General features: G+C 36.1%; 1 protein-coding gene across 4 annotated transcripts in view; it reads right to left on the bottom strand.

Annotated features, from left to right (window-relative positions):
- Positions 1 to 26,839, bottom strand: part of LOC122816834 (tripartite motif-containing protein 54-like) — a 361,207-nt gene that overhangs the window by 315,330 nt on the left and 19,038 nt on the right. For all 4 annotated transcript variants that reach the window (XM_044089887.1, XM_044089886.1, XM_044089885.1 and 1 more), the window contains exons 2-3: positions 21,667 to 21,815; positions 16,472 to 16,643 (exon numbers count right to left, since the gene is read on the bottom strand). In XM_044089887.1, the coding sequence (XP_043945822.1) occupies positions 16,472 to 16,643; positions 21,667 to 21,815 (321 nt within the window). The remainder of the gene's footprint in view (positions 1 to 16,471; positions 16,644 to 21,666; positions 21,816 to 26,839) is intronic.

The raw sequence follows: 26,839 nt of genomic DNA, 5'->3' as shown, positions 1-26,839 counted from the left end.
ATTTTAAACTGGTCAGTTTTTAGTCTTAAATCTGAATCCCCCTGATTATATTCTGCATAAAGCATCACTTGTAGTGTGGTTTCTATTTGTGCACCAGTAATGATTTATAGTTTGAGGTTTCCATTCTTCTCTGTAATTGTGTGACTGCAGAGGTAGAGTACATATAAGTAAAGAGCATGGGGTGAAGCTACATACATGGGGAACAGACAGGCTTGTCCCTGCAAAAATATATGTATTTATTTCATTGAAAAGATGCTTTGACTGGTTTGTATCATCCAGTTAAAGCTTCATTAAATATACAGGAGAAGCTTTCTGCACAGAGATAATCACCCTTGTCTATATAATCACTTCATGTTGATTTGTCTGACGGTCAACCTAGTAGTAATGTCACAGCAGAACTGACTAAGGACACAAGAAATAAAAGTATAAAAGGCAAAAAAAGTATCAAGCAGAATGTATCAATTTAGTTACTAATACTATTCTGAATATCAGAAAAAGTACACTGAATAAATTACTAGGAAACTACATTACAAAGGGTTTGATATGCAATGTATATTGAAACAAGTAACACAATAAGTCACAAAACTTCTTGTACACTACTTAACTGTACAAGATTTAACGTTAACAACTGGTGTCAGCAAGTGTTGTTCATTCAGCAAAGACAGGTTTGATTCTCAGAAGCATCTACTTTTTTTAGCCAGCAAGTATTCCCCATTTACTATTTAAACTGTATACCTCTACTTAATTTGCATTATGCAGTCACTCGGAATATAAATTAAATTATTATAGTAAGCTAGATATTTTAGTAATACAAATCATAGTTTGTCTGACTTCTATCTGTTCATATACACTTGAGTAATTGGTCCAGATATACTGATTACTGTAAAACATTTATTGGAATAGAGTCAGTCAGTGTCTGTCCTATGTCAAATTACAAGTACTATAATCTTCCATCCAGATTCTCAGAAGCATCTACTTTTTTTAGCCAGCAAGTATTCCCCATTTACTATTTAAACTGCATACCTCTACTTAATTTGCATTATGCAGTCACTCGGAATATAAATTAAATTATTATAGTAAGCTAGATATTTTAGTAATGGCAAATCATAGTTTGTCTGACTTCTATCTGTTCATATACACTTGAGTAATTGGTCCAGATATACTGATTACTGTAAAACATTTATTGGAATATAGTCAGTCAGTGTCTGTCCTATGTCAAATTACAAGTACTATAATCTTCCATCCAGGCAAATAGAACTAATTACACTGTGAGTCTTTACATTTGTTATTCTTACCACTCATCAATCTTCACAGAGAAGCAAACAAAGTAATGTCCCCACCTCTACTTATTTGCAAATGGCAGTCATGCAGGGCTATCTATACACATACCTTTCCTAGTTTAACATAGGGGGAAGGGACAAAAGCTACATCTGGACAGATGTCACAGAGACCAGAGCAAAAAAAGTCCTCTAAAGTTGAATTAAATAGTATTCAGTTCTAACCTAACATCTCTGCATACATAAATAATAATTATTTGGTACTTTTCTTACACAATCTAAAGCAAAGACCTATACTCGTTCTTTGCTACAGTTGCCACACATAAACACATACATTAAATTATTTAAACAGCTGTGATGATAACCTTGCCTACTTAAATGGTTATCAGCTCACCACTGCCTTGCAGGGAATGATGGGTATTCTTCTGAGCTGCCATTTGTGGCACCTAACAGGTTATGCCTGGATCAGACAGCCCTTTCACCACACCCTATCTATGGCTTTGGAATGGATATTTTCACAGTGGGGTTCTCCACATTTGTTGCAACCATTTAATCACAGCCTTTCTTTCTATTCTCTCATTGATGAGTATCTACTGCACTGATTTTACTTAATGCCCACATAATTATTCCTCCTGCAACTTACTTTTCCTCATCACCTATTTCTAAAACAGATAAAATTATGAAAAAGTAAGTAAGTGGAATATATGGTTGGGCATATGCATAATGTCTGGTCCTATAGAGGTAGTGAGTTTGTTAGATTTATATGTACTTTCTAGATAACATCAACTTTTATAGAAGATGAGCCTGAGTGACTAAACTGAATATTAGAAATGGAATGTAAGTGCAGAAAGTCATGCTGTCCTGATGCATTTTAAGTAATGGTACAGGACTCATTATGTTGTATTTCTTAGGTAAAGCTAGGTTTCTGTAAATCTAATAGCAAATGGAAAAACTATAAGCTGATCATCCATGCCCTAAACTTTTAAGTCAAATATTCCCCATTTTGCAGTGCAGGTGTATTATTCAGGCACTTGAAGCCAGTATATAATCCAAAGATTTCCTCAAAGGCCCCAAAACTTTGAAATCTTCATAGCATCCTGTCAACACCATTGTTAGACATTAATCCTTTCACATAGTATTTAAACATGCACTTACCCCCCCCCCCCCAATCTGAGCAATCTCATTTGCTCCTCGACTTCCTTTTCCAGGTCAGTTGATTTTAAGTGAACTGGGAGTTATCCCACCATACCTGCCAAAAGATGCACCCACACCATGGCCAGGAACCTTTATACTGTACTTTTCCTACCTCATTTCCTTGCCAAGTGAATAGAATTTTCCTTATTTATTCAAATTCCTGTTGTGACAGTGTTTGCTTCCTGAAAAACTTGCAACTGAATGAAATTTGTCATGGCCATGTACTGACCATCTGCTGCCTTTGTGTTCATTCTTTATTCTATTGAACATTAATTTGGCAAATAAGCTCTGTATGCATTAAATATGGCAGGCACATCTGTACTGTGGCAGCAAATTCTCATAATCCCTTATTGTATGCACTAACCTTCTTGGTAGACCAAGAACTTGACTTGGCCAGTCCTTCCAAATCAAATGCAAATCATACTGCTTCGATAAGTCTTTGCTTAAGCTTGATAATGTATTGTATTCTGATAGAAAATGTTTTTCTCAATTCCTCTGCCTTTCCTCTACACAGAAATCCATTGTTCTTTATCCCTTGTTTGTAGAGACTCTCTAGGGCAGTTCCAGAAATACAAATGCAAAATGCTATACACCTGAATTATACTACTCTTGGGAGTTGAGACAATTCATTTGTATTAATAATTACTTACATGAATAGTTAGCTGACAATAGCTGTGTCAGTAGTCCAATAAGTAGTGCACCTTCATTTGGTACAGAAGGATATGGGTTCTATTCCCACACTAGATAGATTGATTGGTAACACTGCAGAGCAAGGGTGCCATCCTTAGGGAGACATTAAACAGAGGCACTATTTGGTTAGTTGGTGGTAGCTTGGGTGGATGTAAAAGATTCCATGGTACCTATCAAAAAGAGTAGGGATCCTTTATTTATGTACAAACTCTTATTTGCATATTTCAAATATTTACAAATGTACAAATATATAGATATACAAATCTAGTAATATCTTTCGGCTTTTCCCAGTTAGGGGTCGCCACAGCGGAACTCTGGTCCACTAATGATTGGCAGTGGATTTTTACGGTGCCGAGTTGCCAGCCCAACGCCCACCCTTCAAAGAAGGCACACCCATTCACACACGCACCTACCTGCATGTCTTTAAAAGTCATTTGACTGTGGGGAGGACATGCAGACTCCACACAGAAGGTGCTCCAGCCAAGAATTGAATGGGAGAACCTCTTGCTGTGAGGCGAATCTAATTACACATATTCATAATGTCCTTTACAGTCATACTACATTTTCATCCCTATTAGATTCCTACTCCATTTTTCATAACCACCATCAAATTTTACTTAATATTTTTGTTAATATACATTTGCCATTAAACATAATTTCATTCATTCTTTCATTCCATATAACCCATATAATATAAAATATTTTTTTTTTGGTAACATTTTAGTTCTTCATTTATACACTTTTTTCCTCTTTAACCATACCCCAAAAATTATCATTTTTATATTTATACAATTTTTCTACCAATCTCTCATCTTTTTCACTTATCCGCTTGAACACTTTGTACAAATGTAATGAAGCAGCATATACCACTGGATTAATTAACCCTAAACCTCCTTCCTCTTTATTTATATACAAAACTCCTCTTCTCTTTTTTACTGGGTTTAATCTAGAAATCCATATAAATGAAAAAATATCTGCAATAATTCAGTTTCAGATATTGTTGGCACCGTAAATACACCTGTTAAGTATGCTATTTTCCCATCAGTATTAACTTTATCAAATAAGCTTGTTCTCTGAATGTTAATTTATGCAGTCTCCAGAAAAGACAGATATGTTTTATTTCTTCTATTGTTTTTTTTCCAGTGAATTTTATTTACATCTTTATTCCTTCATTTTATGTCAAACACAAAACATTTACTTTTCTCTTTATTTAAACACATCCCTATAACTTTTAGGCACTCATTTGTGCAAAGTATTACTTCTTTTATCCAAATTTAGTTTTTGCATTATTATAATTTCATCTGCATATACTATCAGAACTGGACTTCTTAACCCTTCAGATGTTATATATATCCCACCTCCTTCTTTTTGTAATTAGCTTCACATACTATCACATTCATAACTAATGCATAGAGTATACAAGTTATTGGGCATCCCTGTCTTATACCACTCTTCATATGTACCTCCTGGCTTTACCAGCCATTTACAAGTGTTTTTACTTTGCAATTTATATATGCTGCTATGCATAATTTCCTAACTTTTTCATTTATATTATAGTCTTTAATTATTACCCATAAGATGTCTAATTGTATCAAATACCTTAAGGTCTTCTATTATGAATTTAGTTTATTCTTTTCTATTCATAATATCATGCACATTTCCTCTAACTATCATTAATAATTCTTGACAGCCCTTCCCAATTTATACTACATATACTATCTTCCAGATTATTTTCCATTTTAGTTTCATATCTATTTTGTATTATTTTCATAAATATCTTATAATCATTATTATTTAATACTATTCATCTCCAGTTTTTAATTGTCTTCTAGCTTCCTTCTTCAGTGTGAATTTAAGCATTCCAGTATACAATTCTTTATATACAAAACCTGCATTTAACCATTCATTCAAAATCTTTAAAAATTATTTTTGGCAATCCCTTAAATTTTGTATACATTTCATACCCTATTCCATCTGGTTCTGTAGCCAACCTGTATTTACTTGTCTTAATACATTATCTATCTCATATAAAGAAATCTCCATTTCCAACTTTTTATTCTCTTTTTCTGTTAACTTTTTTACTTTCCATGTTTTTTTCACTACTTTCTTTTTTAATTTAAACATTTCTTGTAGACCTTGTACTACACTATTCATAATCCTTTCTGGAGTATTTTCTTTCTCCTTATATATTTTTTTTTATTTCTCTCATTACGATACCATCTTCATTTGCTAATCTGCTTTGGTAACTCAATAATTCTTCTCCTTCTCCTTGTAAAAAATCTTTGTTTATATAATCTTTTTTTCTTGATTTCTTTCTTGCCACCTCTTATTCATACTGCAGACAACCACTCTACCTTTAAGACCCTGCTTCATTCCCATCTCAAACCCCTCTTGGAATGTTGCTGCTCTCATCCCACATGACTCAACTCTTTTTTCCACATTTCTCACACTCTTTTACTTCTCTCTTCTCTTCATCATATTGAGGTTCTCTGATCACTACCATCTTCATTTTTCTCATTTACTCCTACTCTTGCTCTACTTTTTTTCTTACTGCCCCACCCTTCTTACATTCAACAATTAACACCTTTTATCCCCATCCTACTTTAACTCTGCTAAGATGTCATGTAAAATTGGAATGTCAACCCTGTGTTATTTCACATTGTAACAAATCTAACAGGAATATGCACCAATGGATTTTTCTTATTTTAAATTACGTGTGTGTGTGTGTGTGTGTGTGTGTGTGTGTGTGTGTGTGTGTGTGTGTGTGTGTGTGTGTGTAAAATTTTGCCTTTTGCTTTTCTGACTGTATTTTCAGTGCAATCGTGTATTTTTTGTCATGTTGTGTAATACCATCAATCCTCAATATTATTACATAAATGTAAATGCATTGTCTTCATATTATATTGTTGTTCCCCATAACTCCATTGAAAATGGGCTCTTCATGGCTCAATGGATTATCCCAGTAAATAAACTGTAAAATAAAAATAAAATAAAAAAATATATAATTCTTTTTCTGTCATAGTACTTTCTGTCATTATGCACTACATCAAATACATCATTATTTGTTCTTTTATATTTTTCTTTTTGTACTTTTCTCACATCATGTTGCCACTGTAAAATACTTTTTTTTATATTTTTCCTAAAATATCATATAGCATTCAGACCATTTTTTTATAAAATGTTCTCATCATAATATGATTTTTCCATAACTGCATTACTAATCTCTTTCCTTCTTCATTCCATGCTTCCTCATGTATCCTTTTTATTCCTTTGCCTATTTTTATATATTTCTTGTTTTCATTTATTTCTAACTATATTGCAAGATGAATCAGAAAATCTTGTTTCAACTATCTCCCCTTCTCCTATAACTAAACTTTCTGATACTACAAAATAATCTAGTTCAGTTCTATACATACCCCTTTTGTAAGTCCATGGATTTTTGTCCCAAAGTTTTAACATACCCCATATTATAACTTCTAATATTTTGCTTATATCATTCCTGTAAAGTCTCCTGTTTTTATAATAGTTACATTTATCACTACATATTCTAAAATCTGATGAAATATGCTTTCCCTTTCATTACAATTAGTATAAACATATAATGTTATAACTCCATATACTTGTTCTTTTCATTTTAAATCTGCAATGGTCAATCTTCCATTGTTTGCTAAAGTTACATATAATATCTTTACTGTATTTCTACAGAATATGGTTATTCTAGAACATCTTTATTTTGCAAGTTCAAGATTATCTTTCCTCCCCATAAATTCTCTGTTTGTAATCTGTCTTCATTTGTTAAAAAATATTGTGTCTTCTACTATAAATACATCTACAGCACATGTATAATGCCACTCTAAAATCCTTATTGTTCTTAATATACTATTCACATTTATAGAAAGCACTCTAAAATTTTCATTTTCCCTTTTCCTTGTATTCATGGTTTCATAAGTTCATAGCTAATTAATAGGCTAGCTGCCTTATTGTGCCATTCTAAGCTTAGCCAATTTCCCTCCCAAAAGTGAGAATCAAACACTGTACATCATTTCTTTGAGTCAAACACCTTCACAATTATACCAACCCCCAACCATTAGTTGCATACATTATTTTTTATCCATTTCCTTTCTTTTTTTCTTTTGTATCTTTTTTTTATTTTCTTTTTCTGTCTTTTACACTTTTACCAATATAATTCCTTTTTATTTTACTATTTCCCAATTTATGTCTTCTTCGTCACTTATTCCAGAGCCTTCTTCTATGTCCTCTTTATTATTTTTCCTCATCTAATTTTTCTTCTGTTTCAACTATTTTTAAAATTTCTTCTCTTTCTTTTTCTTACTCTTATTTCCATTTTTACAATACATCCATAAATGTCCAATTTTGTTACATTTATAACATTTCATTTCACATTTTTTGCATCATATCCCATTTCCTCCAAATATAACATTTTCTTTTATCACAATTACTTATCAAATGTCCTTCTTTTCCACAAAAAAAAAAAGTGTTGGGTTGTCTCCTATATTTTACAGTACCCCTATTCCTATCCACATTTATCATGCTTGGTATAATTTATTCTCTTTCTATTTATAATATAATATTATATTGCCATCTGCCATTCCATAAATCCCTTTTATTATAAACTTTTGCACTGAGTATTTCTTTACATAAATTTTCAAATGTCCTTTCAAAGACTCTCTTTCCATCTCTGTTCGAAATTGTACAATTGTACATGCATTTCCTTTTTTAGTTTCCCTGTTAGATGCTTTTATCACATAAGGATTCCAGTTACAATCTTTCTTTTTTTCATATTCTCTAAGAAAATTTTCCACTGAAAAAACAGTCTCAAATATGCTGCTGTAAAATGTTTCTTTGTTAATAAGAATAAATGCTCTTTAGGTTCTCCTGTTCGATTCTTGGCTGGAGTGTTCTGTGTGGAGTCTGCATGTCCTCCCCGTGGTCGAGTGGCCTCCGAAAGACATGTGTGAATGGGCGTGCCTTCGCTGAAGGTTGGGTGTCGGGCTGGCAACTCGGCACCATAAAAAAAAAAATCTGCTAATCATTAGCGGACTGGAGGTCTGCTGTGGCGACCACTAACTGGGAAAAGCCGAAAAGACAAACAACAACAACCTCATGTGCTTTTGAAGCAGCTATTAAAATGTTCCACACTTCATACCTGTCCATTTTTTGTCTTGTTTATTTTGAATCCTTACCACTTACTTCCAATTTTTATTTTCTTTTGCCTTTTTCTTTTCTGCTACTCGCTTTTTGCCTTCTCTTACATTTTCTACATATTTTCTTTTCCATCTCACCTTTATTCTTCAGGATTGTCTCTGCATTCTCCTTTTGCATTTTCTACATAATGACCCCCAAGAAAAATCTCCTTCATCTTATGGCTCACTCTGCATCACCATTTCTTTAAGTAAATCTTACTTGCAACCCCTCCAACTACGACTACAACTGAAAGTACAGAGTGCTATTTGTGAGATAGTGATGAAATACTAAGGAGACAGAGGGGATGTAGAGGAGTTATATAGTATGTTATGGGTTAGAAGAAGTTGTGTACTGGCTAGCTGATGTGTCAGCTATAGCTAGTTGACTGCACATAATGCAGAGCAATGATGAGCTCTATATGGCAAGTTAGCTGCAAATCTAGTCATTTTATAATAGTATTGTTCTAGTTGTGACTTAAGAGAAATCTGGATGTTAGTCAAAACAGGTAAGCCACAGAAAAGAGAGGGTAAAAGATGAGAGTTAGCTATGGTGAGTCTACTAGAAGGAGTAAGGAATTGTTTTGCAAGATACAGCAGACCTAGTGTTTGATGATTTTTTATTCAGTTTTGTATGTGAAAATCAAAGTTTAAGTTGTCATCTATGGTGATTACAAGCAGTTTAGTATGGGCCTGCATGCCTAGACAGACCATCCTGGTAAGCAAAAGTTTAAAGATAGACATATTTTTAAAACTGCACTTTTCTCACACCATTCCTTAGCCAGTGGAATTTATTTATTGATTGATTTATTTGTGATTTGTTTACCAGGAAAGTCTGACTGAGTAGGAAACCCATTTTCATCTGAAGCCCTAGGAGAAAAGCTACAAAAGTACAAATAAGTACAAGCTATACTTATAATAAAATTTTAACAATGGTTTTACAGTAAACAATATTGATAAAATGAAAGAAGATAATACATAAAATATTCCCATTTACATAGTAACAAGGGAGAAAGCTATAAAGTAAACATCTAATTTGTGCACATATTGTCCAGTTTTTATAGACTTTTACAGGAATGCCTGAAGTGTGAAGGTTTATATTGTACTATAGTTCTCATTGGTGTAAACAGACATTGAATTGCATTAGTGGAGTAGAGTTTGCTGAAGATAAACTACTGTGTAATAACAGAGGTAGGTAAAATTCCTGAACTACACAAAGATATTCCCATTTAAATAATGATGACAGGTGCCAAGATTTATAAAGTACATAGAATATTCTCATTTGCATAGTGAAGTGGAGTGAGGATACAAGCTTTATATTTGAAAGGGGCACATAGGCTCCATTCTCTTCAAATTTTTTCATGACTGCTTGAGATGTGTATGTTTCTTTTATAGTGTAGTTTTTGTAAATGTAAACAGACTTGTTTTGTATAAAAGAAACAAAGTTTGAAAAGAGATTTTTTTGTAATAAGAAAGGTGGCAAGGATCATTTATTTGTATAGTAAAAGCTTTAGTGAGAAAAGATAAGGTGAAAAGTGATAGTATTAATAGTCAAATTGTAGAAGTATTAGTAGCAGAAGAAAGAAAGAGTATAGGATTAAAGTTAGTAAAGTTTAGTTAAGTATATGATATAAGGCTTGATAAGAATGGTATAAGATAGATGCTGATGAGTGAAAAGCAAAGGTAGTAAGGGGAAAGAAAATAGGTGGGGTGAGGAGGAAGGGGAGCTTGGGTAAAATAGAGAAAGAGGAAGAAGGATAGGGGGTGGGGAGACTGGGCTGGTAGAGTGGGGCGAAGAGTGAGAGGAAGGTTAGACTGTGAACAGGAACAGTTACTTGCTCTTGATAGATGTTCCTGTAGTTTGAATTTGAACATTTTGATGTTTAGGGTGGTTCTAATGTCTAAGGGTAGAGTGTTCCACAATTTGGTAACCGAGTATGAGTACAAAGATTACCCAGCAGTTTTGCTTGGTTTATAAAGAGTTAGGAGTTGTTTGCTCTCAGAGCATAGAGCTCGATTTGGTATATATGTTTGGAGTAAGGAATTTATGGCAGGACAAGATTTAAAGTTATAGATAATTTTATGGGCCATTGTCAGTTGTAGGTAGTTGAGTTTTGGGGGGAGTTTTAGTCAGTTAAGAGATGTAAGAGCATAAGAGCAGTACAATGGTGTTTATTGAATGGGGATCCTGCTGTGAATTTTGCAATTTTATTGTAGCAAGTTTATGTTTTAGTGTAGATTCAAGGTTGTTTAGTATACATGCACCATATATTAAGGAGGGTAATATGTACATTAGGCTAGCTTTATTTTAGTGGCTGGGTCCATACAATTTTTGTGTCAATAGAGCAAGTTTAAGGTGAGTTTTTTTAATAGTATTGTAAAGATCGAAAGAAAGTTTGTTGTCTATGGTTACCCCTAACAGTTTGGTGTATGGGACCACTTCTACTTCTGTGTTATTTAGAGAGTATATTTTGAAGTCTGTTGGTTGAATTTTTGGTTTAAAAATAAGTCATTTGATTTTATTAGGGTTGAGTAAAATTTGGGCATTGTTAACCCAGATTCAATCGATGAGAAGGGTTATATCCCTATGGTGGGTAATATTATAAGAGGAGGAAATATGGGTTGGATCATCAGCATATTGAATGAGAGTATTGTGACAGGAAGCAGTATACAGGTTGTTTATAAAGATGTTAAAAATAAAATAAAAAATAAATAAAATAAAAATAAGATGACCATTTTATGCATTGTTGTCTTTGAGCTAAATAGCTTGAGAACCATTGTTGAGACGTTTGAGTTAGATCAAGGGAAGAAAGTTCCTGTAACAGTTTTGGATGTGAGACCATGTCAAATGCTTTTGATAGGTCCAGAAATATTGCTGAGGTTAGTTGGCTGAAGTCTTTGGCTTTGTTAATAGTATCAGTAAAGGATACTAGAGCAAATGGTGTGCTATGTCCTGGTCTGAAGCTGTGTTGGGTTGAGATAAGTAGTTGGTTGTGGTTAATGTGGTTAAGATAATCAAGTATTTGTTTATGGATGTATTTTTCTAGGATTTTGGAGAGGGGAGACAGAATGGAAATAGGATGATAGTTATATATGTCATTGGATTTACCTCCTTTATGTAAAAGGGTTACAATTGATTTTTTCCAAAGGGCTGGGATGTAGGATTCAGAGATGGATCTATTTATGAGGATACTAATAGGGTAGGCAATAGCATCAGTGGCAAGTTTTAGGTACTTGGATGAGAGGTTGTCAGATGAAAGAGAGCATGGTATAACTTTATATAGTAGGTTCCATATATAATTAGTGGGTACAGGGTTTAATGTTAGGGTTGGTGGTGAAGGTGTAGATTAGGTGTTTTGAGCAGAGGAAGGAGCAAAAGTGGAAATAATGAATGAATTATTAGATGGGTTATTAGTTGTGGAATTTGTACTAGAAGGTTTATTTGGACTATTGACTATGTTAGCAGTACTTTCTATAAAGTGTGTATTAAATATCTATGCTATTTGGTGGGGTTTTGTCAATGAAAAGGGCTGGAGTTTGTACCTGGAGTAAGCAATGATGAAATGGTAGACCAACATGTTTTGGGGTTGTTTTTATGATCAGATAGTTGCTGTGTGAAGTATTGTTTTTTGTCAGTGGTAATAAGTTTCTTAGCTTGATTGCATAATTGTCTATAGGGTTGTTGGGTTTGGTCATTTTTGTTTTTCAATCATTCCTTCCAGGCTTTGCCCCTATTAATTAGTGACCATTTAGTTGACTTTGTAAGCCAAGATGCATGACTGATTCTGGTTCTTTTTGTATGAAGTGGGACTAGGCTGTTTAGGTTGTCTAAAAATAGTTTGTTGAAATGGTTGAATGCCTCGTCTAGTTTAGTGTTTTTATAATGGACCAGTTTAGTGATTTTAGAATTTTGGTGAACAGTTGATTAAATATAGTTAGGGTTTTGGGGGGTTTTGTAGTTGTGGGTTCTGGTTGAATGGGATGTAGTCCTGTAGGTATGAGCGGGTAGGTGGTCACTTAAAGTATCTGGGAGGGTACCTGAGTTAGAATATTTAGTAGAGTCTGTGACTAGGATCCAATCTAGTATGGAAATGTAGTTTTTACTTTTGTGAATCCTAGTGGGGGATGTGATGTGTTGAGTAAAACCAAATAGATTTAGACTCTTGGTTGGGTAGTCAGAGATTACGTTTTGCCAGTTGATGTTGACATCACCCAGAATGGTAGTTTCAGTAAGAATGTTTTGGGACAACCAAGATAATATGTCTTCTAGTATGGGGTAGTTATGGGGAGATGGTATGTATATCACAGTTATACAAAGTTGTTTGGTTTTATTAAGTTTTAGAAAGGATATGAGAATGTCTGTGCTATTGAACTTAAGAATGGGTTTGGAGTAGGGTATGATTGTATAGGAGGAGTAGTAAATTAGGGCCACCCCTCCAGAGTTTTTGTGGGTTCTATCTGATTTTATTATATTATAACCTGGGGGGAGTATTTATGTGTCTTGGATATGTGGTTTTAGCCATATCTCTGCTGCTGCAAGTATATCGGGCATGCACTGGGATAACCATGCATGGAGAACTGTTAGTTTATTACACATGCTACATAGATTTAGATTCACCAGATGTAGAGTATTAGAAGAGGAGGTGTAGTGGATATGAGATGTTGATATAGGTCCAGGGTTTGGATGAATATCACCACATAGGGATAAACCAGTGGTATGTGAGGAAATAGTAGTTTATAAGTAAGGTATTATTTTTTGTTTTAGTTTTAAGAGATGGCTTATTTTACAGCTAGTGGAGGAATGTAAAAGTTTATACTTTGAGAAATGGAAGGTGCTTATGTGTAGTAGACTGGCAGATATATTAGAGAAGATACTTCTATGTTTTTCGAGGCTACAATTGGATGTGATGGTATTAATGTTTGTATTAATATTTTGAGTAGTGATAATTGTGTATTTATTAGTAAGAGAAGGCTAATTGTGTAACAGATTAGTTGGATTGGGGTTGGAAAAGGGAGTGCCACGTTTAGAGAAAACTGAGCAATTTAAGAGAGAGGAAATAAAGGTTTATAGTGGGGAGGTGGTGTTTGATAGTGACAGAGGGATAAAAGATATAGTTTTCAGTGATCATGAGATATTGATTAATGAGGTTTGATGAGTCAATAGGTGATGAGGGAGAGGGGGTGAAGGTATAGCTAGTTTAAATGTGCTTGTAATGGAGGTGGGTAGAATTTGGGGGAAGGGTAGAGGACCAGAGTGAGTCCAAGTGGAGCAAGGGCAAATGGAGCAGGTTGGACATAATCAGGATAGTTTTTAGCTAGAAAACAATCCTTAAGCCTTATTAGTTTTCTTGGGCTTGCATTTTTTCAAAGAATGAATGAGAATTTAAAAAGGTTTTTGCCAGGATCTTTTAAGACTGATTCAAGAAAAGCCCTGCCAGATATCCAGTCTCTGAATAATCAGGTAAGATCAACTGAACTTCATTATTTGGTCCTATTCTGCTATTTGGGAAAATGACAGCTATTATTTCATGGGAATCACATCATAGCCTTCCATTCATCTATGGGTTAACAATATAAACAGTATATGAAGATTAAAGCAATTAGCTTTCACCACAAATTTGGAAAAAGAAAGCTCAAATGGAGATGTCAAGTCTACAAGTAAACTGTGACAATGCTTTGTTAGTGAAATATGCTGGGTTTAGGGCAGATCCTTTAAGAAAGGAAAGAAAGAAAGATAAAATGAATGCATATTGTTTTTCTTTTTTCTTTTCGTTTTTTCAACAGTTATTATTTCAGTTAGATTAGATAAATCTGATTTTCAGATATTTATCTAAAGCTTTATCATCTTCTTTTGGCTGTTCTCGTTAGGGGTCGCCACAGCGGATCATCTGTTTCCATTTCTTCCTGTCCTCTGCATCTTGCTCTGTCACACCAACCGCCTGCATGTCCTCTCTCACCACATCCATAAACCTTATCTTAGGCCTTCTTCTTTTCCTCTTACCTGGCAGCTCCATCCTTAGCATCATTTTCCCAACATACCCAGCATCCCTTATCAGCACATGTCCAAACCAACGCAATCTCGCCTCTCTTGCTTTGTCTCCAAACTGTCCAACCTGAGCTGACCCTCTAATATACTGATTCCTAATACTGTCCATCCTAGTCACACCCAGTGCAAATCTTAACATCTTTAACTCTGCCACATCCAGCTCTGACTCCTGCCTTTTTGTCAATGCCACCATCTCCAACCCACCATATAACATAGCTGGTCTCATTACCCTCTTGTAGACCTTCCCTTTCACTCTTACTGGTACCCGTCTGTCACAAATCACTCCTGACACTCTTCTCCACCCATTCCACCTTGCCTGTACTCTCTTCTTCACCTCTCTTCCACACTCATCATTACTCTGACCTGTTGATCCCAAGTACTTAAACTCATGCACTTTTACCAACTCTACTCCCTGCATCCTCACCATTCCTCTACCCTCCCTCTCATTTACACACATATATTCTGTCTTAGCCCTGCTGACCTTCATTCCTCTGCTCTCTAGAGCATATCTCCACCAATCCAGGGTCTCTTCAACCTGGTCCCTATTCTCACTACAGATCACAATGTCATCTGCAAACATCATAGTCCACGGGGCCTCCTGTCTGATCTCATCTGTCAACCTGTCCATCACCACTGCAAATAAGAAAGGGCTCAGAGCTGATCCTTGATGTAATCCCACCTCCACCTTAAATGTGTCTGTCACTCCCACCGCAGTCCTCACCACTGTCACACTACCCTCGTACATATCCTGTACCACTCTTACATACTTCTCTGCCACTCCCGACTTCCTCATACAATACCACAACTCCTCTCTATGCACCCTGTCATATGCTTTCTCTAAGTCCACAAAGACACAATGCAACTCCTTCTGACCTTCTCTGTATTTCTCCAACAATACTCTCAGAGCAAACATAGCATCTGTAGTGCTCTTTCCTGGCATGAAACCATACTGCTGATCACTAATCATCACCTCCCTTCTTAACCTAGCTTCCACTACTCTTTCCCATAATGTCAAGCTGTGACTGATCAATTTTATCCCTCTGTAGTTACTGCAGCTCTGCACATCACCCTTATAATTAAAGATAGGTACCAAAACACTTTTTCTCCACTCCTCAGGCATCTTCTGACTTTCCAAAGTTTCATTAAACAATCTGGTTAAAAATTCCACTGCCATTTCTCCTAAGCACTTCCATGCTTCCACTGGTATGTCATCTGGGCCAACAGCCTTTCCATTCTTCATCCTTTTTCATAGCTGTCCTTACTTCCTCGTTGCTAATCTGTTTCACTTCCTGATTCACTATCCCAACATCATCCAACCTTCTCTCTCTATCATTCTCTTCATTCATCAGCCCCTCAAAGTACTCTTTCCATCTACTCAACACACTCTCCTTGCTTGTGAGTACGTTTCCCTCACGATCCTTTATCACCCTTACCTGCTGCACATCTTTCCCAGCTCTGTCCCTCTGTCTAGCCAATCAGTACAGGTCCTTTTCTCCCTTTTTAGTGTCCAATCTCTCCTACAACTCTCCATATGCCTTATCCTTAGCCTTCGCCACCTCTCTCTTTGCCATGCGCCTCATCTCCTTATACTCATGTCTACTTTCTTCATCTCTTTGACACTCCCACTTCTTCTTTGCCAGCCTCTTCCTCTGTATACTCTCCTGTACTTCCTCATTCCACCACCAGGTCTCCTTGTCCTCCTTCCTCTGTCCAGATGCCACACCAAGCACCTTTCTAGCAGTCTCCCTTACTAGCTCTGCTGTAGTTACCCAGCTATTCGGTAACTCTTCACTGCCTCCCAGTGCGTGTCTTAACTCTTCCTGATGATGATGATGATGATCTAAAGCTTAAAAATACATATTTAATATCAACAAAAATAATTAAAAATTATTAAGAAGTTATACAATAAACCTCAGGCAAAATTCATTGGCAGCAGTCCATTTCCCCCCTTATCCAATCCCTTTCAAAATGTCAAATCATTTTTATCATGTGTTTGTCCATGTAATTATTACTAGTGTAAGAATATTCATACAAAATATTCTAAAAGGTAATATTCAATTCACCTTCAGTCGCTTACAAATGTCAATGAGAGGTACAACATTACAATTCCTATGCTTCCCAAAGACTTTACAGAGGCAGCAGGTGAGAACCTCGCAGGACATGCAGTAGACATTTATCTTCTCTTTCTCATGTTCTTTGCAGGTCAGGTGGTCAGACTTTGGCACAGACCTTGGCCTAAAGAATAGGAAGTAGGAAAACATTACTACAGAAAAACAACATATTTAGAAGCTAATGCAATGGTTTGTACTGTTAAAATGCTTCCCTGCTCACAGCTACATATAATTATTTATAAAAATGTATCCACACCCATCTAAGTTCACAATGTCAGCTTAGCTTTCCACACCAAAATTCTGATACTGGCAGCATTAAATGTTTTCTATTGTACAGCAATCATCTTTGTATAACCTTGTCTGCAGACTCAAAGCTTTTCTGCGGTCAAGAAGGTTAACGTTTAGCCTCACCTTCAAATGGTCCATATTTTGAGGAAAACAATTCATCAAATTAAACTTAATACAGCAAATATCTCTGAAGACGTTGAGTTACAACCTAGCCAGTGCTCTTTATAGCATGATTACGATCTACATGAATCAGAAGCTAACATCATATTATGACCTCAACATGCTATCTGGAGCTTTGCTGTTCAGTATTATGGCTGTACTGAGGATAAATGTGAGTGAGGTTGCAATACAAAATGATTCCGAGCATGAGCACAGCATTCATGTAATAAAGTGCATCTGAAATATATTCATGGTCTTCCTGTGCATTATTTAAGCAGTAACCGATGACTGGATGTGCATAAATCCAGCATTAACCACACTCAGGTGTGACTTACTGCTATCATACAATGACTTTATTTAAGAAAGAAATTGCTTGCTTTTCTTAAATAATGCCTATGTATAACTGCGTTGTGGTGTTCCCACACATTCTGTAGCCTTTTTTATGTACTGTGCATACCCATGGGCCATCGTCCCCACACTTGCAAAGTATATGAATTCAGTTCAAAGAAAGCAACAGGGAAGAAAGAATTTGTTGTTGTTCTTTTTTTCTTTTCTTAAACTGACATTTTATGAGGAACAGCCTAAATGTAAGGAAAATCAGGTATGTTTCTGATTATTTATCTTTGCAGAACATACCTGATTATTCTCATAGTCTGCGGTCCTGTAAGCATATGACGATAGTAAAATCCAGACCCTCAGTGGTACTTCAGTGGCCAGACTTTTTTCTGTTGGGATATGTTTGATTTAACAAGGGGCACTCTGACTAGGGCACTTTTTGAATAACAATGACCTGTTATTGTATTATTCATAATATAGTACATGCAGGAGCAAACATCCCAAAGCAGTAACTGAAGTATTGATATTTTGAGAAAAATTGAGGTTACAGAAAGTTATACAAGATTACGTTAAAGTGACTGCGCTCAATACCAGAAGTCTCAACAATAGGTTGCCTGACCTTGAGGCTGTTCTTCATTTGGAGCACATCCATACATGTGCAATTACTGAAACTTGGTTTAAATGTCCAAGGTGCACTCCCTCCATACCTGGATTTTGTGGGTACCTTGCCTTCAAACCTGATGACAGCTGTGGTAGCGTCTCCATATTTGTTAGGGACCATATCATGTCTAGACAAATTCCATGAGGCCCACAAATGGAACTCATCCAAATCACAATAAACAGGACCAACTATCAGTTTATAGCCCTTTATGTCCCCTGAAAATCATGTAAGGTACCTAAATGTATTTGAGGAACTCCCGATAAACAAGAAGTACATTATTTTGGGTGACTTGACCTAACCCTCACTAAACTGGAGTGCCTATACCTCCAATGTAGGAGATGCCCAAAAGTTCTTAGATTTATTATGCAAAAACTCCCTGAAGTAGACTGTTAACAGCTCCACTAGAGGGCATAATATTCTTGACCTGGTCTTTACAAATATAATTTCTTCATGTACTATTCCTATGATATATCCTTCCATGGTTAAGCTGGATTAAAATCTCTAAACCTACTGAAACCAGTATCTAGAAATTCAAATATTTCAAAAAACCCATCTATTACATCAAATTCTGAAGCAAAGTTTCAAAATTCAGCTATAGCAGTATTTTCCCAGACATTGCCATAACAGGTAACTTCACAAAGGAGTTTTATGCCCACTTAGATAAATATATAGAACTGACAGTCCAAACCAGATCTAAACGCAAACGGGAATTTAAAAATAAACCACCATCTGCCAACATAAACTCTACAATAAAAGAAAAAAAAAACTCCTTAGAGTGTACATCAGATCAAAAGACCTTCATATTAAGTATAACTTCAGAAAATTGACTAAAATCAGGTCAGCAAAAGCAGCCCATGAATTTAGATTAACATCTGAAGCTAATGACAATTGCAAATTCCTTCTTTAGCTACATTAGGAAACTAATAAATAACACCTAACATTGCTCTGAGCTTATGATGGCAACACCTACTCTGACCTAGTAGACATTGCCAACATACTAGCAAACAAATTCAGAGTGGATTTTACTCCATAGAGGACTATTCCATGAATGTCTCAGGACTCCTCCCCATCATTACTAAAGAACATCCACTGAAGTTGCTCTCCAAGCAATAACAGATTATAATAGGGAGGATTTGGGCAGCTGCTCAGGGCCAACACCTCCATGGGAGCCCATGGCTGATGGCTATCCAGTGCACTGGCAAGGCTGTCTATCCAGGCTTAACAAGAGTTTTAGTTAAAACTCGTGTTACATTCAGCACTGCTAACTCAATTTTTATTAGCATGTGTGCCGAATATAATAGTAAGTTTCATTATGGGCATATGCATTTAAAAGAAAGGATTTACACGACATCTCACTGTGAGTATTTGTTGTACTAGGAGCACTTTCAGTATTTTTAAATGAATTTTTCTCTAGTGATGCACAAGCATAACCTCATACTAATGGTAGCATCCAGTTAGTGAGGTTGAGGTTATGCATATTTATTTACAGTATTTGTTAATTGGGGTAGAAACTGGAGGACTGATTCATATGGACCTTTTTCATATGCCTTCTTCTAGAGCTATGCAGTTGAGAAGAGGCTTAACCATGTTAACTGTATCTGATTTTGCAGAGCATCCTAATTTTGCTTCAAATTTTGCCCTGTCCCTCATAAAAGTTTTGGCTTTCTGGTAAGTCACTGAGGATTGCAAACAGTCAATAATGCCACATATCAGAGTTTCATATTTCATGTTTAGAATATGCATGTTGATGCACACCAGCTATTCTATTAACTTTTTAAATTAATTACAGTAATATTTTAAAAATGCTGTATGTTTGTGTGTGGTATCTATCTGTGCTGTGTGGATGTGCAGTGTGCTTATACATAATTATCAGTGTTCATAAAATGCATGTTGATGCAAAACCTGATTACATTTTGTGTGTGTGTGTGTGTGTGTGTGTGTGTGTGTGTGTGTGTGTGTGTGTGTGTGTGTGTGTGTGTGTGTGTGTCTGAAGTTGGATGAATGGGTAATTGTATCCCTGAGTTTTGTTCATGTCGGTTGGGGGGGGTTGATGTTGAGTGAATTTCTGTGTGTGCTTAGAAATGTGTGTGTGTATGTGTGTGTGTGTGTGTGTGTGTGTGTGTGTGTGTGTGTGTGTGTGTGTGTGTGTGTGTGTGTGTGTGTATGTATGTGTGTGTATCTGAAGTTATTTTCCCACCTTTCCCTCCTCATAACATATTTATTTTCTACGTATATACAAATTATATTTAAAATTTGTCCCACTTATTTCTTGGCTTTATTCCTGATTCTTGCACTAACAAATTGAGAGGTATTTTTGTCACATTCAGATGAGGTCTACACAACAAAGTGGCTATTACTGCTGGAGAGGGTGGGGTTGTCTGTGGACGAAAGTAACTTACCTTCTTGTCTTTTGCTCACTTCAAATAGTCTGGCTTTGTAGCATAAGTATGTATTTATGTGATGTAAGTTAGAATACTTGAACTACTGTGTGTTTGTGTGAAACAAGCTTGAAATACATTATTGTGTCTATAAGTATTTATTTATTTTTACTACAATCAGACATCTGAAGTGTACACAAATAACAATGGGGATATAATAATTGCTGGGCATAGAGCTGTCTGTGAATGACAATGGCTGACCCATGGCTGTTAAGATCAAGTTAAAAAGTCATTAGTCTGGCTTTTGGGGGCTAATGCACATTGGTGTAATTCAAGCTGGAATATTTTAATGTGGCCATTTTTATCACAGTTAGACATTTGAAGTGTAAACCCTGAATTGTAATTGTTGGGTAAGGATAGTGGTAGATTACAATGCTAGCAATTTGGATAGTTAAATCAGGAAGGTGAATTCAAAAGAACACATACATTTATATGTAGTAAAAAAAGGAGGGGTTGGAGCCCTGGTTTGAAACTTCATCAGGTCCAAGATGCCCTGTCTCCACAACTGTATTCAGGACTAAAAATATTTCCTTTGTTGGATCTGATAACATACTTGACTGTTTAATAAACAGTACTGAACAAGCATTTGGCAGATCTGTTCCTAAAACTATTTAACCTGAGTTACTATATATGTCCCTTTGTCTCACAAACATAACTATGGTATGGTATGCTATGAAATGTTGTTGAGTATCAGAAATCTTACATAGACTGTGTTACTTTTCTAAGTTATTAAGTTCCAGCTTTGATGCTAAACTGTTTTATCTTAGAACTTTCAACATTGCTACTTATACTACCATGTAAACTACCACATAGAGCCACTATACATAGCATTGCCTATAAATACAATGACTAACAAGTGGATCGTGGCAGAAACATGTCCCATATATAACAGTCCATACCTTGTCAAGAAAAGAAATAAAATTAAAGTGAAGTGAAATGGTGTAGCAATTACTTATAAATCAAGGGATTGTTATCAAAAATATGAGGTTTTGCCTTTGATCTATGTACTAAAATTGTTCAGTGTCAGCCATTTGAGAAGCTCTTATCCTACAGGGATCTTTGTTTTTGACTCCCTACAAAACCATCTTCTTGTAGTCAGGAAGTCAACACACAGGAAGGACACTACTACCTATACCAGGAATCTTCCTCATAGGAGTTTATAATCAAAGTAACACATGGATAAATAAGAGTAAAAATCAATTTCCTTATTATGGAACAATGCTGTTGGAGTCTTCTCTGAACTCCAAGTCAAGGCATCCACATACCTGGCACATTCCTGCTTATAGATCTCAATGATGTTTTCCACCAGCAAGTTCCTCTGCAATCCATATACTCCATAATGGTCCAGTACTACCTCCTGTTGACATGAAGGGCAGCAGAACCTTCCCCCAGACCCCAGGGCAGTGGCATGAGTCTAGAAAAGGGTAAGAAGAAAAAAGTATTCATATTATAAATGAGTCATGTAATTCCAGATTAAGTCTATGATACATAATTTATAACTCTCCTGCTTAGACATTATATATCCTGATTATGTTACTGAAAACCCAGTAAAGCAGGGTGATGCTGGAGATATCTGTACAGTGATCTTGAAGAGAAAAATTCATCTCCATCTGCTGTAAGAATAGGACCCAAAGAGATGCTATAGAAGTGTTATGAAACAGGCCAATGGGGAATGAGTTTGATTGCTTTCTCTATTGTGTGATGAGCTTTGCAGATGGACCTAGCAGCAAAGGTTTACAAGTTCATAGGTAGTTCTAGGCATGCAGTCCAGAAGACCACTAATGAGCCTAGTACAAATTTCCAGTGGCCCAAAAGCACTGTACCAGCTCATACCTTAATCTCTTCTTCCAACTGCCAAACAAAAGAGTGATTCATTCTCACAGTGGGAGTCAGACCTGAACTTCCTGGATGAAATCCAGCAAGCCTAACTACTAGACCAAGTAGCCATATGGTATCAGTATTCTGCACAGAAACCTTACATTACCACAGGCAACACTAACAAGAATATCGCTATTAGAGATGCATGCAGCTAATGTCCTCTATTCTTCTGTCTGATCTTGTACCAATGTGTCTTCTGACTCACTTTATATGTTCCTTCCCCAGCAGTCCACCACAAGGCAACAGGAAAAAGCCAATCTAAAATAGTTTAATCCAACCAATAATATGTTTGTTCTGGTGAAGGTCATAGTGATAGCAGAATGTAAAAATGTGAAACACATACAATAAAAATACATACATACTCTAAATAAAAACAAAATATGCAGATTCATTTATCTTCTCCTCCCTGGATAAGGCTGGTTGTCTGCCTGTTACAGAAAGAACATACTGTCTCCTCAGTTCCCTTTCACATAGGTTGTTATTTGATGGACACTGTCCATGTTTAGTAAATAAATTGCATATACAATCTAATAATAATACTGACAGCATTCCACACATAATACTACTAATTTTGAGCAACCACCTCTTCATTTTTAAGTAGATGAAAATATTTATTCCATTCTAGGTCTACCATTTTTGGAAAACTCCTTTATTCTATTTAGATTTCTTCACAGCCATAAAATATTTAAAGCATATCTTAAAGGCAACTACAAGGATTTAATCAAATTCAAGTGTTTAATAGAGAGATCTCGTACTGCTCAACTGTTCAGAATTTTGCAGAATGTTCAGTTTTTGCCGTATATTTTCCGTCTGTCACTAATAAGATTTGTGTTGTCTGGCAAATCATTGAGGATTATAGTCACTAAATAATGACAGACATGTAAGGTATAGATTTCATATTCTTCAGAAAGTGCATACAAATACAAAACCTGTTATTCAAGCTACTTTTCACGACAGAGAGATTTAAAATATGTCATTGATTTTGGCCAATTGCCCCCCCCCCCCCAACAAATGTGGCTTTGTCTAGAATTCTTTCACTAAGAGGTTGAGGGTACACCTCGGCTTTTCAGAACCTTCTACATGTTACAAAATCAGTAAAAGAAAGGAATAGCTTTCATAGGCCTTCTAAACGGAATAATTAATTAAATAAGCCATTCAAAAAAGGAAATTGAGTACATTTCAAATTATCCCAATAGTAAACCCTATAATACAAAGGCACTACATAAAACACAAACTACCTTCAAAGATCTTCATAATAATGTACTGGTAGATTTTAATAGCAATTTATAATTTATGACTCCTTCTTCTTAAATCATTTCTTCTTAGTGCTATTTAAGACATGGGACATAGTATTCCATGATCTCAGTCATGTCACACTATGTGTACAGGTGAATGAGGATGAGTCAACTTGTGCATAAGTGTATATCAGAATGGAAACTGACCTAAAACACATGAAGGATTCGTAGGGAGGTGAACATCTATGCCCACAGTAGGGGTGGAAGGAGTTTTCCCTTGTTTAATGTTGATCCATCCTCGAAGCAAGACATTTACACAGACGTTTCTGCCAAACTTTTCATTCTAAACTCACATTATTAGTTTTGCTTAGTTCAGCAGCCCATTCCATTGATACCATATGTTATTTTATTTTTCTTTGTTGTTACCAACTCCCGAAGTCGCACTCGTCACTATCCTCCCTCTCCCCATCCATACTGAAAATGTATCCATTTCTTTTCCTCATTTTCACACTCTGCAACCCATTATCCCTCCTCACTGCCTGCTCCCTCTGTTTTCTTTCTCAATCTGCTACCATGCTCCTGCCCACTCCCATATTTTCTCTCACTTATTGCTCCTCTCCCTCATTACAGTGGTTATAAACTGTCCTCCTGTTACATATTGGCTTGTCCATAATTACTGTGGTTATCACCTGTCCAGTTACATATTGGCTTCTCCTTAATTACTGTGGTTATCACCTGTCCTCCTGTTACATATTGGCCTCTTCTTCATTACTATAGTTATCATCTGTCCTCCTGTTACATATTGGCCTCTTCTTCATTACTATAGTTATCACCTGTCCTCCTGTTACATATTGGCCTCTACATAATTACCGTGGTATCACCTGTCCTGTTAAATATTGGCCTCTCCTTCATTATTATAGTTATCACCTGTCCTCCTGTTACATATTGGCCTCTTCTTCATTACTATAGTTATCACCTGTCTTCCTGTTACATATTGACCTCTCCTTCATTACTATAGTTATCACCTGTCCTCCTGTTACATATTGACCTCTCCTTCATTACTATAGTTATCACCTGTCCTCCTGTTACATATTGGCCTCTTCTTCATTACTATAGTTATCACCTGTCCTCCTGTTACATATTGGCCTCTTCTTCATTACTATAGTTATCACCTGTCCTCCTATTACATATTGACCTCTCCTTCATTACTATGGTTATCACTTGTCCCCCGTTACCTATCAGTCCCTCTCCCCCACTTTTCTTTTGTACAGCCTTCAGTACTACAATCTCCATTTCTCTTGTGTTCTGTCTGTCTCTCTTGCTCTGCCCATTAACTATGACTCAATAAAATCCTGATAATGCTGCTCTATGATTTTCACTGGATTTTTCCTTGTGTATCTCTGTATTTTGTACACTTTCTCAATACAACCATAAGACAGTATTATACTACATTTGGTAGAGGGTAGTAATTTGTAGGTCACATTTCTGTCACATCTGTAAGCTGTCTTTGATGCTAGATGGTAAGCTTGTGACCTCCTTCTTTCTGTACATTATCATAACACTTTGTGCCTACATTAGCTAATATTACTGTGTGAATATTATTTCAAGTAGACCAACCTATATTAGCATATTGATCTGTGCATATTACCTTAAGAATGTGACATTATTTGCATTACTGTATATCAATATGAATTTACAGTTAGGAAAATCTGCACTAGTATCTGTAATGTGCTCTGTGTTGCTTATTACCATATAGAGGCAATACTTTTGTAGTAAGCTGTAACTGTATCATAGAGCTACTATAGTTTTCTGTGAGTAATGTATACTGTATTAGTTTTGTCTCTGGCTGATATGTGAATGAAAACAATATACAGACCAAGGCTATTTACCCACTTAACAGACAAAAAATAAACTGTTGGGATACAGAGAAACAGTGTTTTTATTTTTGTATGGCATAGAAATCCCGGCAGAGAAGAAAGAGCAGCTGTGGAAGTTCCAGGTAATCAGGGGCATAGATAACTCATCTAACACCTGATGTCATTCCTTGAACTAAGTAAAAAAATCTCTTAACCCAATCTGACATCCCAAGCCAGGTCAATTGTTTTTTCTTGACCTGCATCCCTCAGCTCTCAGTTCAGCGCAAATGGGCTGTTAGCCTTATGTACAAGGGCAGGCATTCCATGGATCCAGGTAACTAATGACCTATATGTCTGATTGGTCTCATACGTAAAGTCATGGAAAGAATTAGCATGGATGTGGTAAATAATGACATTGGAAACCTTCAGACACTAGACTCAACCAAGTTTAGTTTAGTCATGAGCAGGTCATGCCTAGTCAACCTGGTGGACTTCTTTGAAAATGTAACAAAAGCAATGGACAAGGGCAAAATGGTGCCTACAGCCTACCTTGACTTGGCCAAGGAATTTACCACAATACCACCACTTTGGCATCATTGACAAGCTCAGGAGATTAGGTATAAACCCCTATGTAACCCACCAAATAGCCAGCAAGCTGACAGGATGCAAAAAGTCAGGCTAGGGGTCTACTGCTACACCAAGGCCAGTCACTAACAGAGTCACTCAGGGCTTAGTGCTGGAGTTGCTCCTTTTAAAATCTTCTGCTCTGAAGTTAAGGCAAATGTCAGCGGCTTCTGTCTGAACAAATTCACAGATGATTGCAAATTTGGCACAGTCATAGAATCCCCAAAAGACAAAAACACTTTCCAAGAAGGCCTGACACAAACTAACAGTTGCTACATACAATTTATACCCTGCCTGCATACAGTGCTACAGTGCTCAGGTTTTACTTAAAAAAAGAGACATTTTTGTCTTTTAAACTGTAGCAAACATTCATTTGTTACAGTTTAAACCACACATAGAGCGCTACAGAATTCAGGTTTGACCACAAATGGAATACTGGCTTTTAAAAGCTAGAATTGCATTAGAGATTGGGATCAGCTGATTGTGCCCTCAACACTTTCCATTCAGGGCAGTTGCCCTCTCATCCCACCCTTGCTGCACTACTGCCAAGTCCTTTCTCAATGTGAACTTGGGGAAGGAAAAAATATATTTTTTTAAGGACTAACATATATACTTTTTAAAAATATAGCAAACTGCTTGTTATATTTACAAGATGTGGTTGGGTCGATTTATACCACACAAAGTAGTATCAGCAGTCAGAAATTCAAGCATGAAAATGAATGCCAGAAGTGTACTACTAATCGATTGCATCTCCCAGTCATTTCCTCTAACACCTTGCACCCATGGCAGCTGCCCCTTCACCCCATTCTAGTAATGCCTCTGGAGGTGTTAATGGATGAAGTGTG

This window comes from Protopterus annectens, chromosome 12.part0, assembly GCF_019279795.1.
Source record: "Protopterus annectens isolate FY-2018-M chromosome 12.part0, PAN1.0, whole genome shotgun sequence".
NCBI classification, from domain to species: Eukaryota; Metazoa; Chordata; order Ceratodontiformes; family Protopteridae; genus Protopterus; species Protopterus annectens.
The sequence above is the reverse complement of the archived record's forward strand: the minus strand, read 5'-3'. Positions and strand labels throughout refer to the sequence as shown.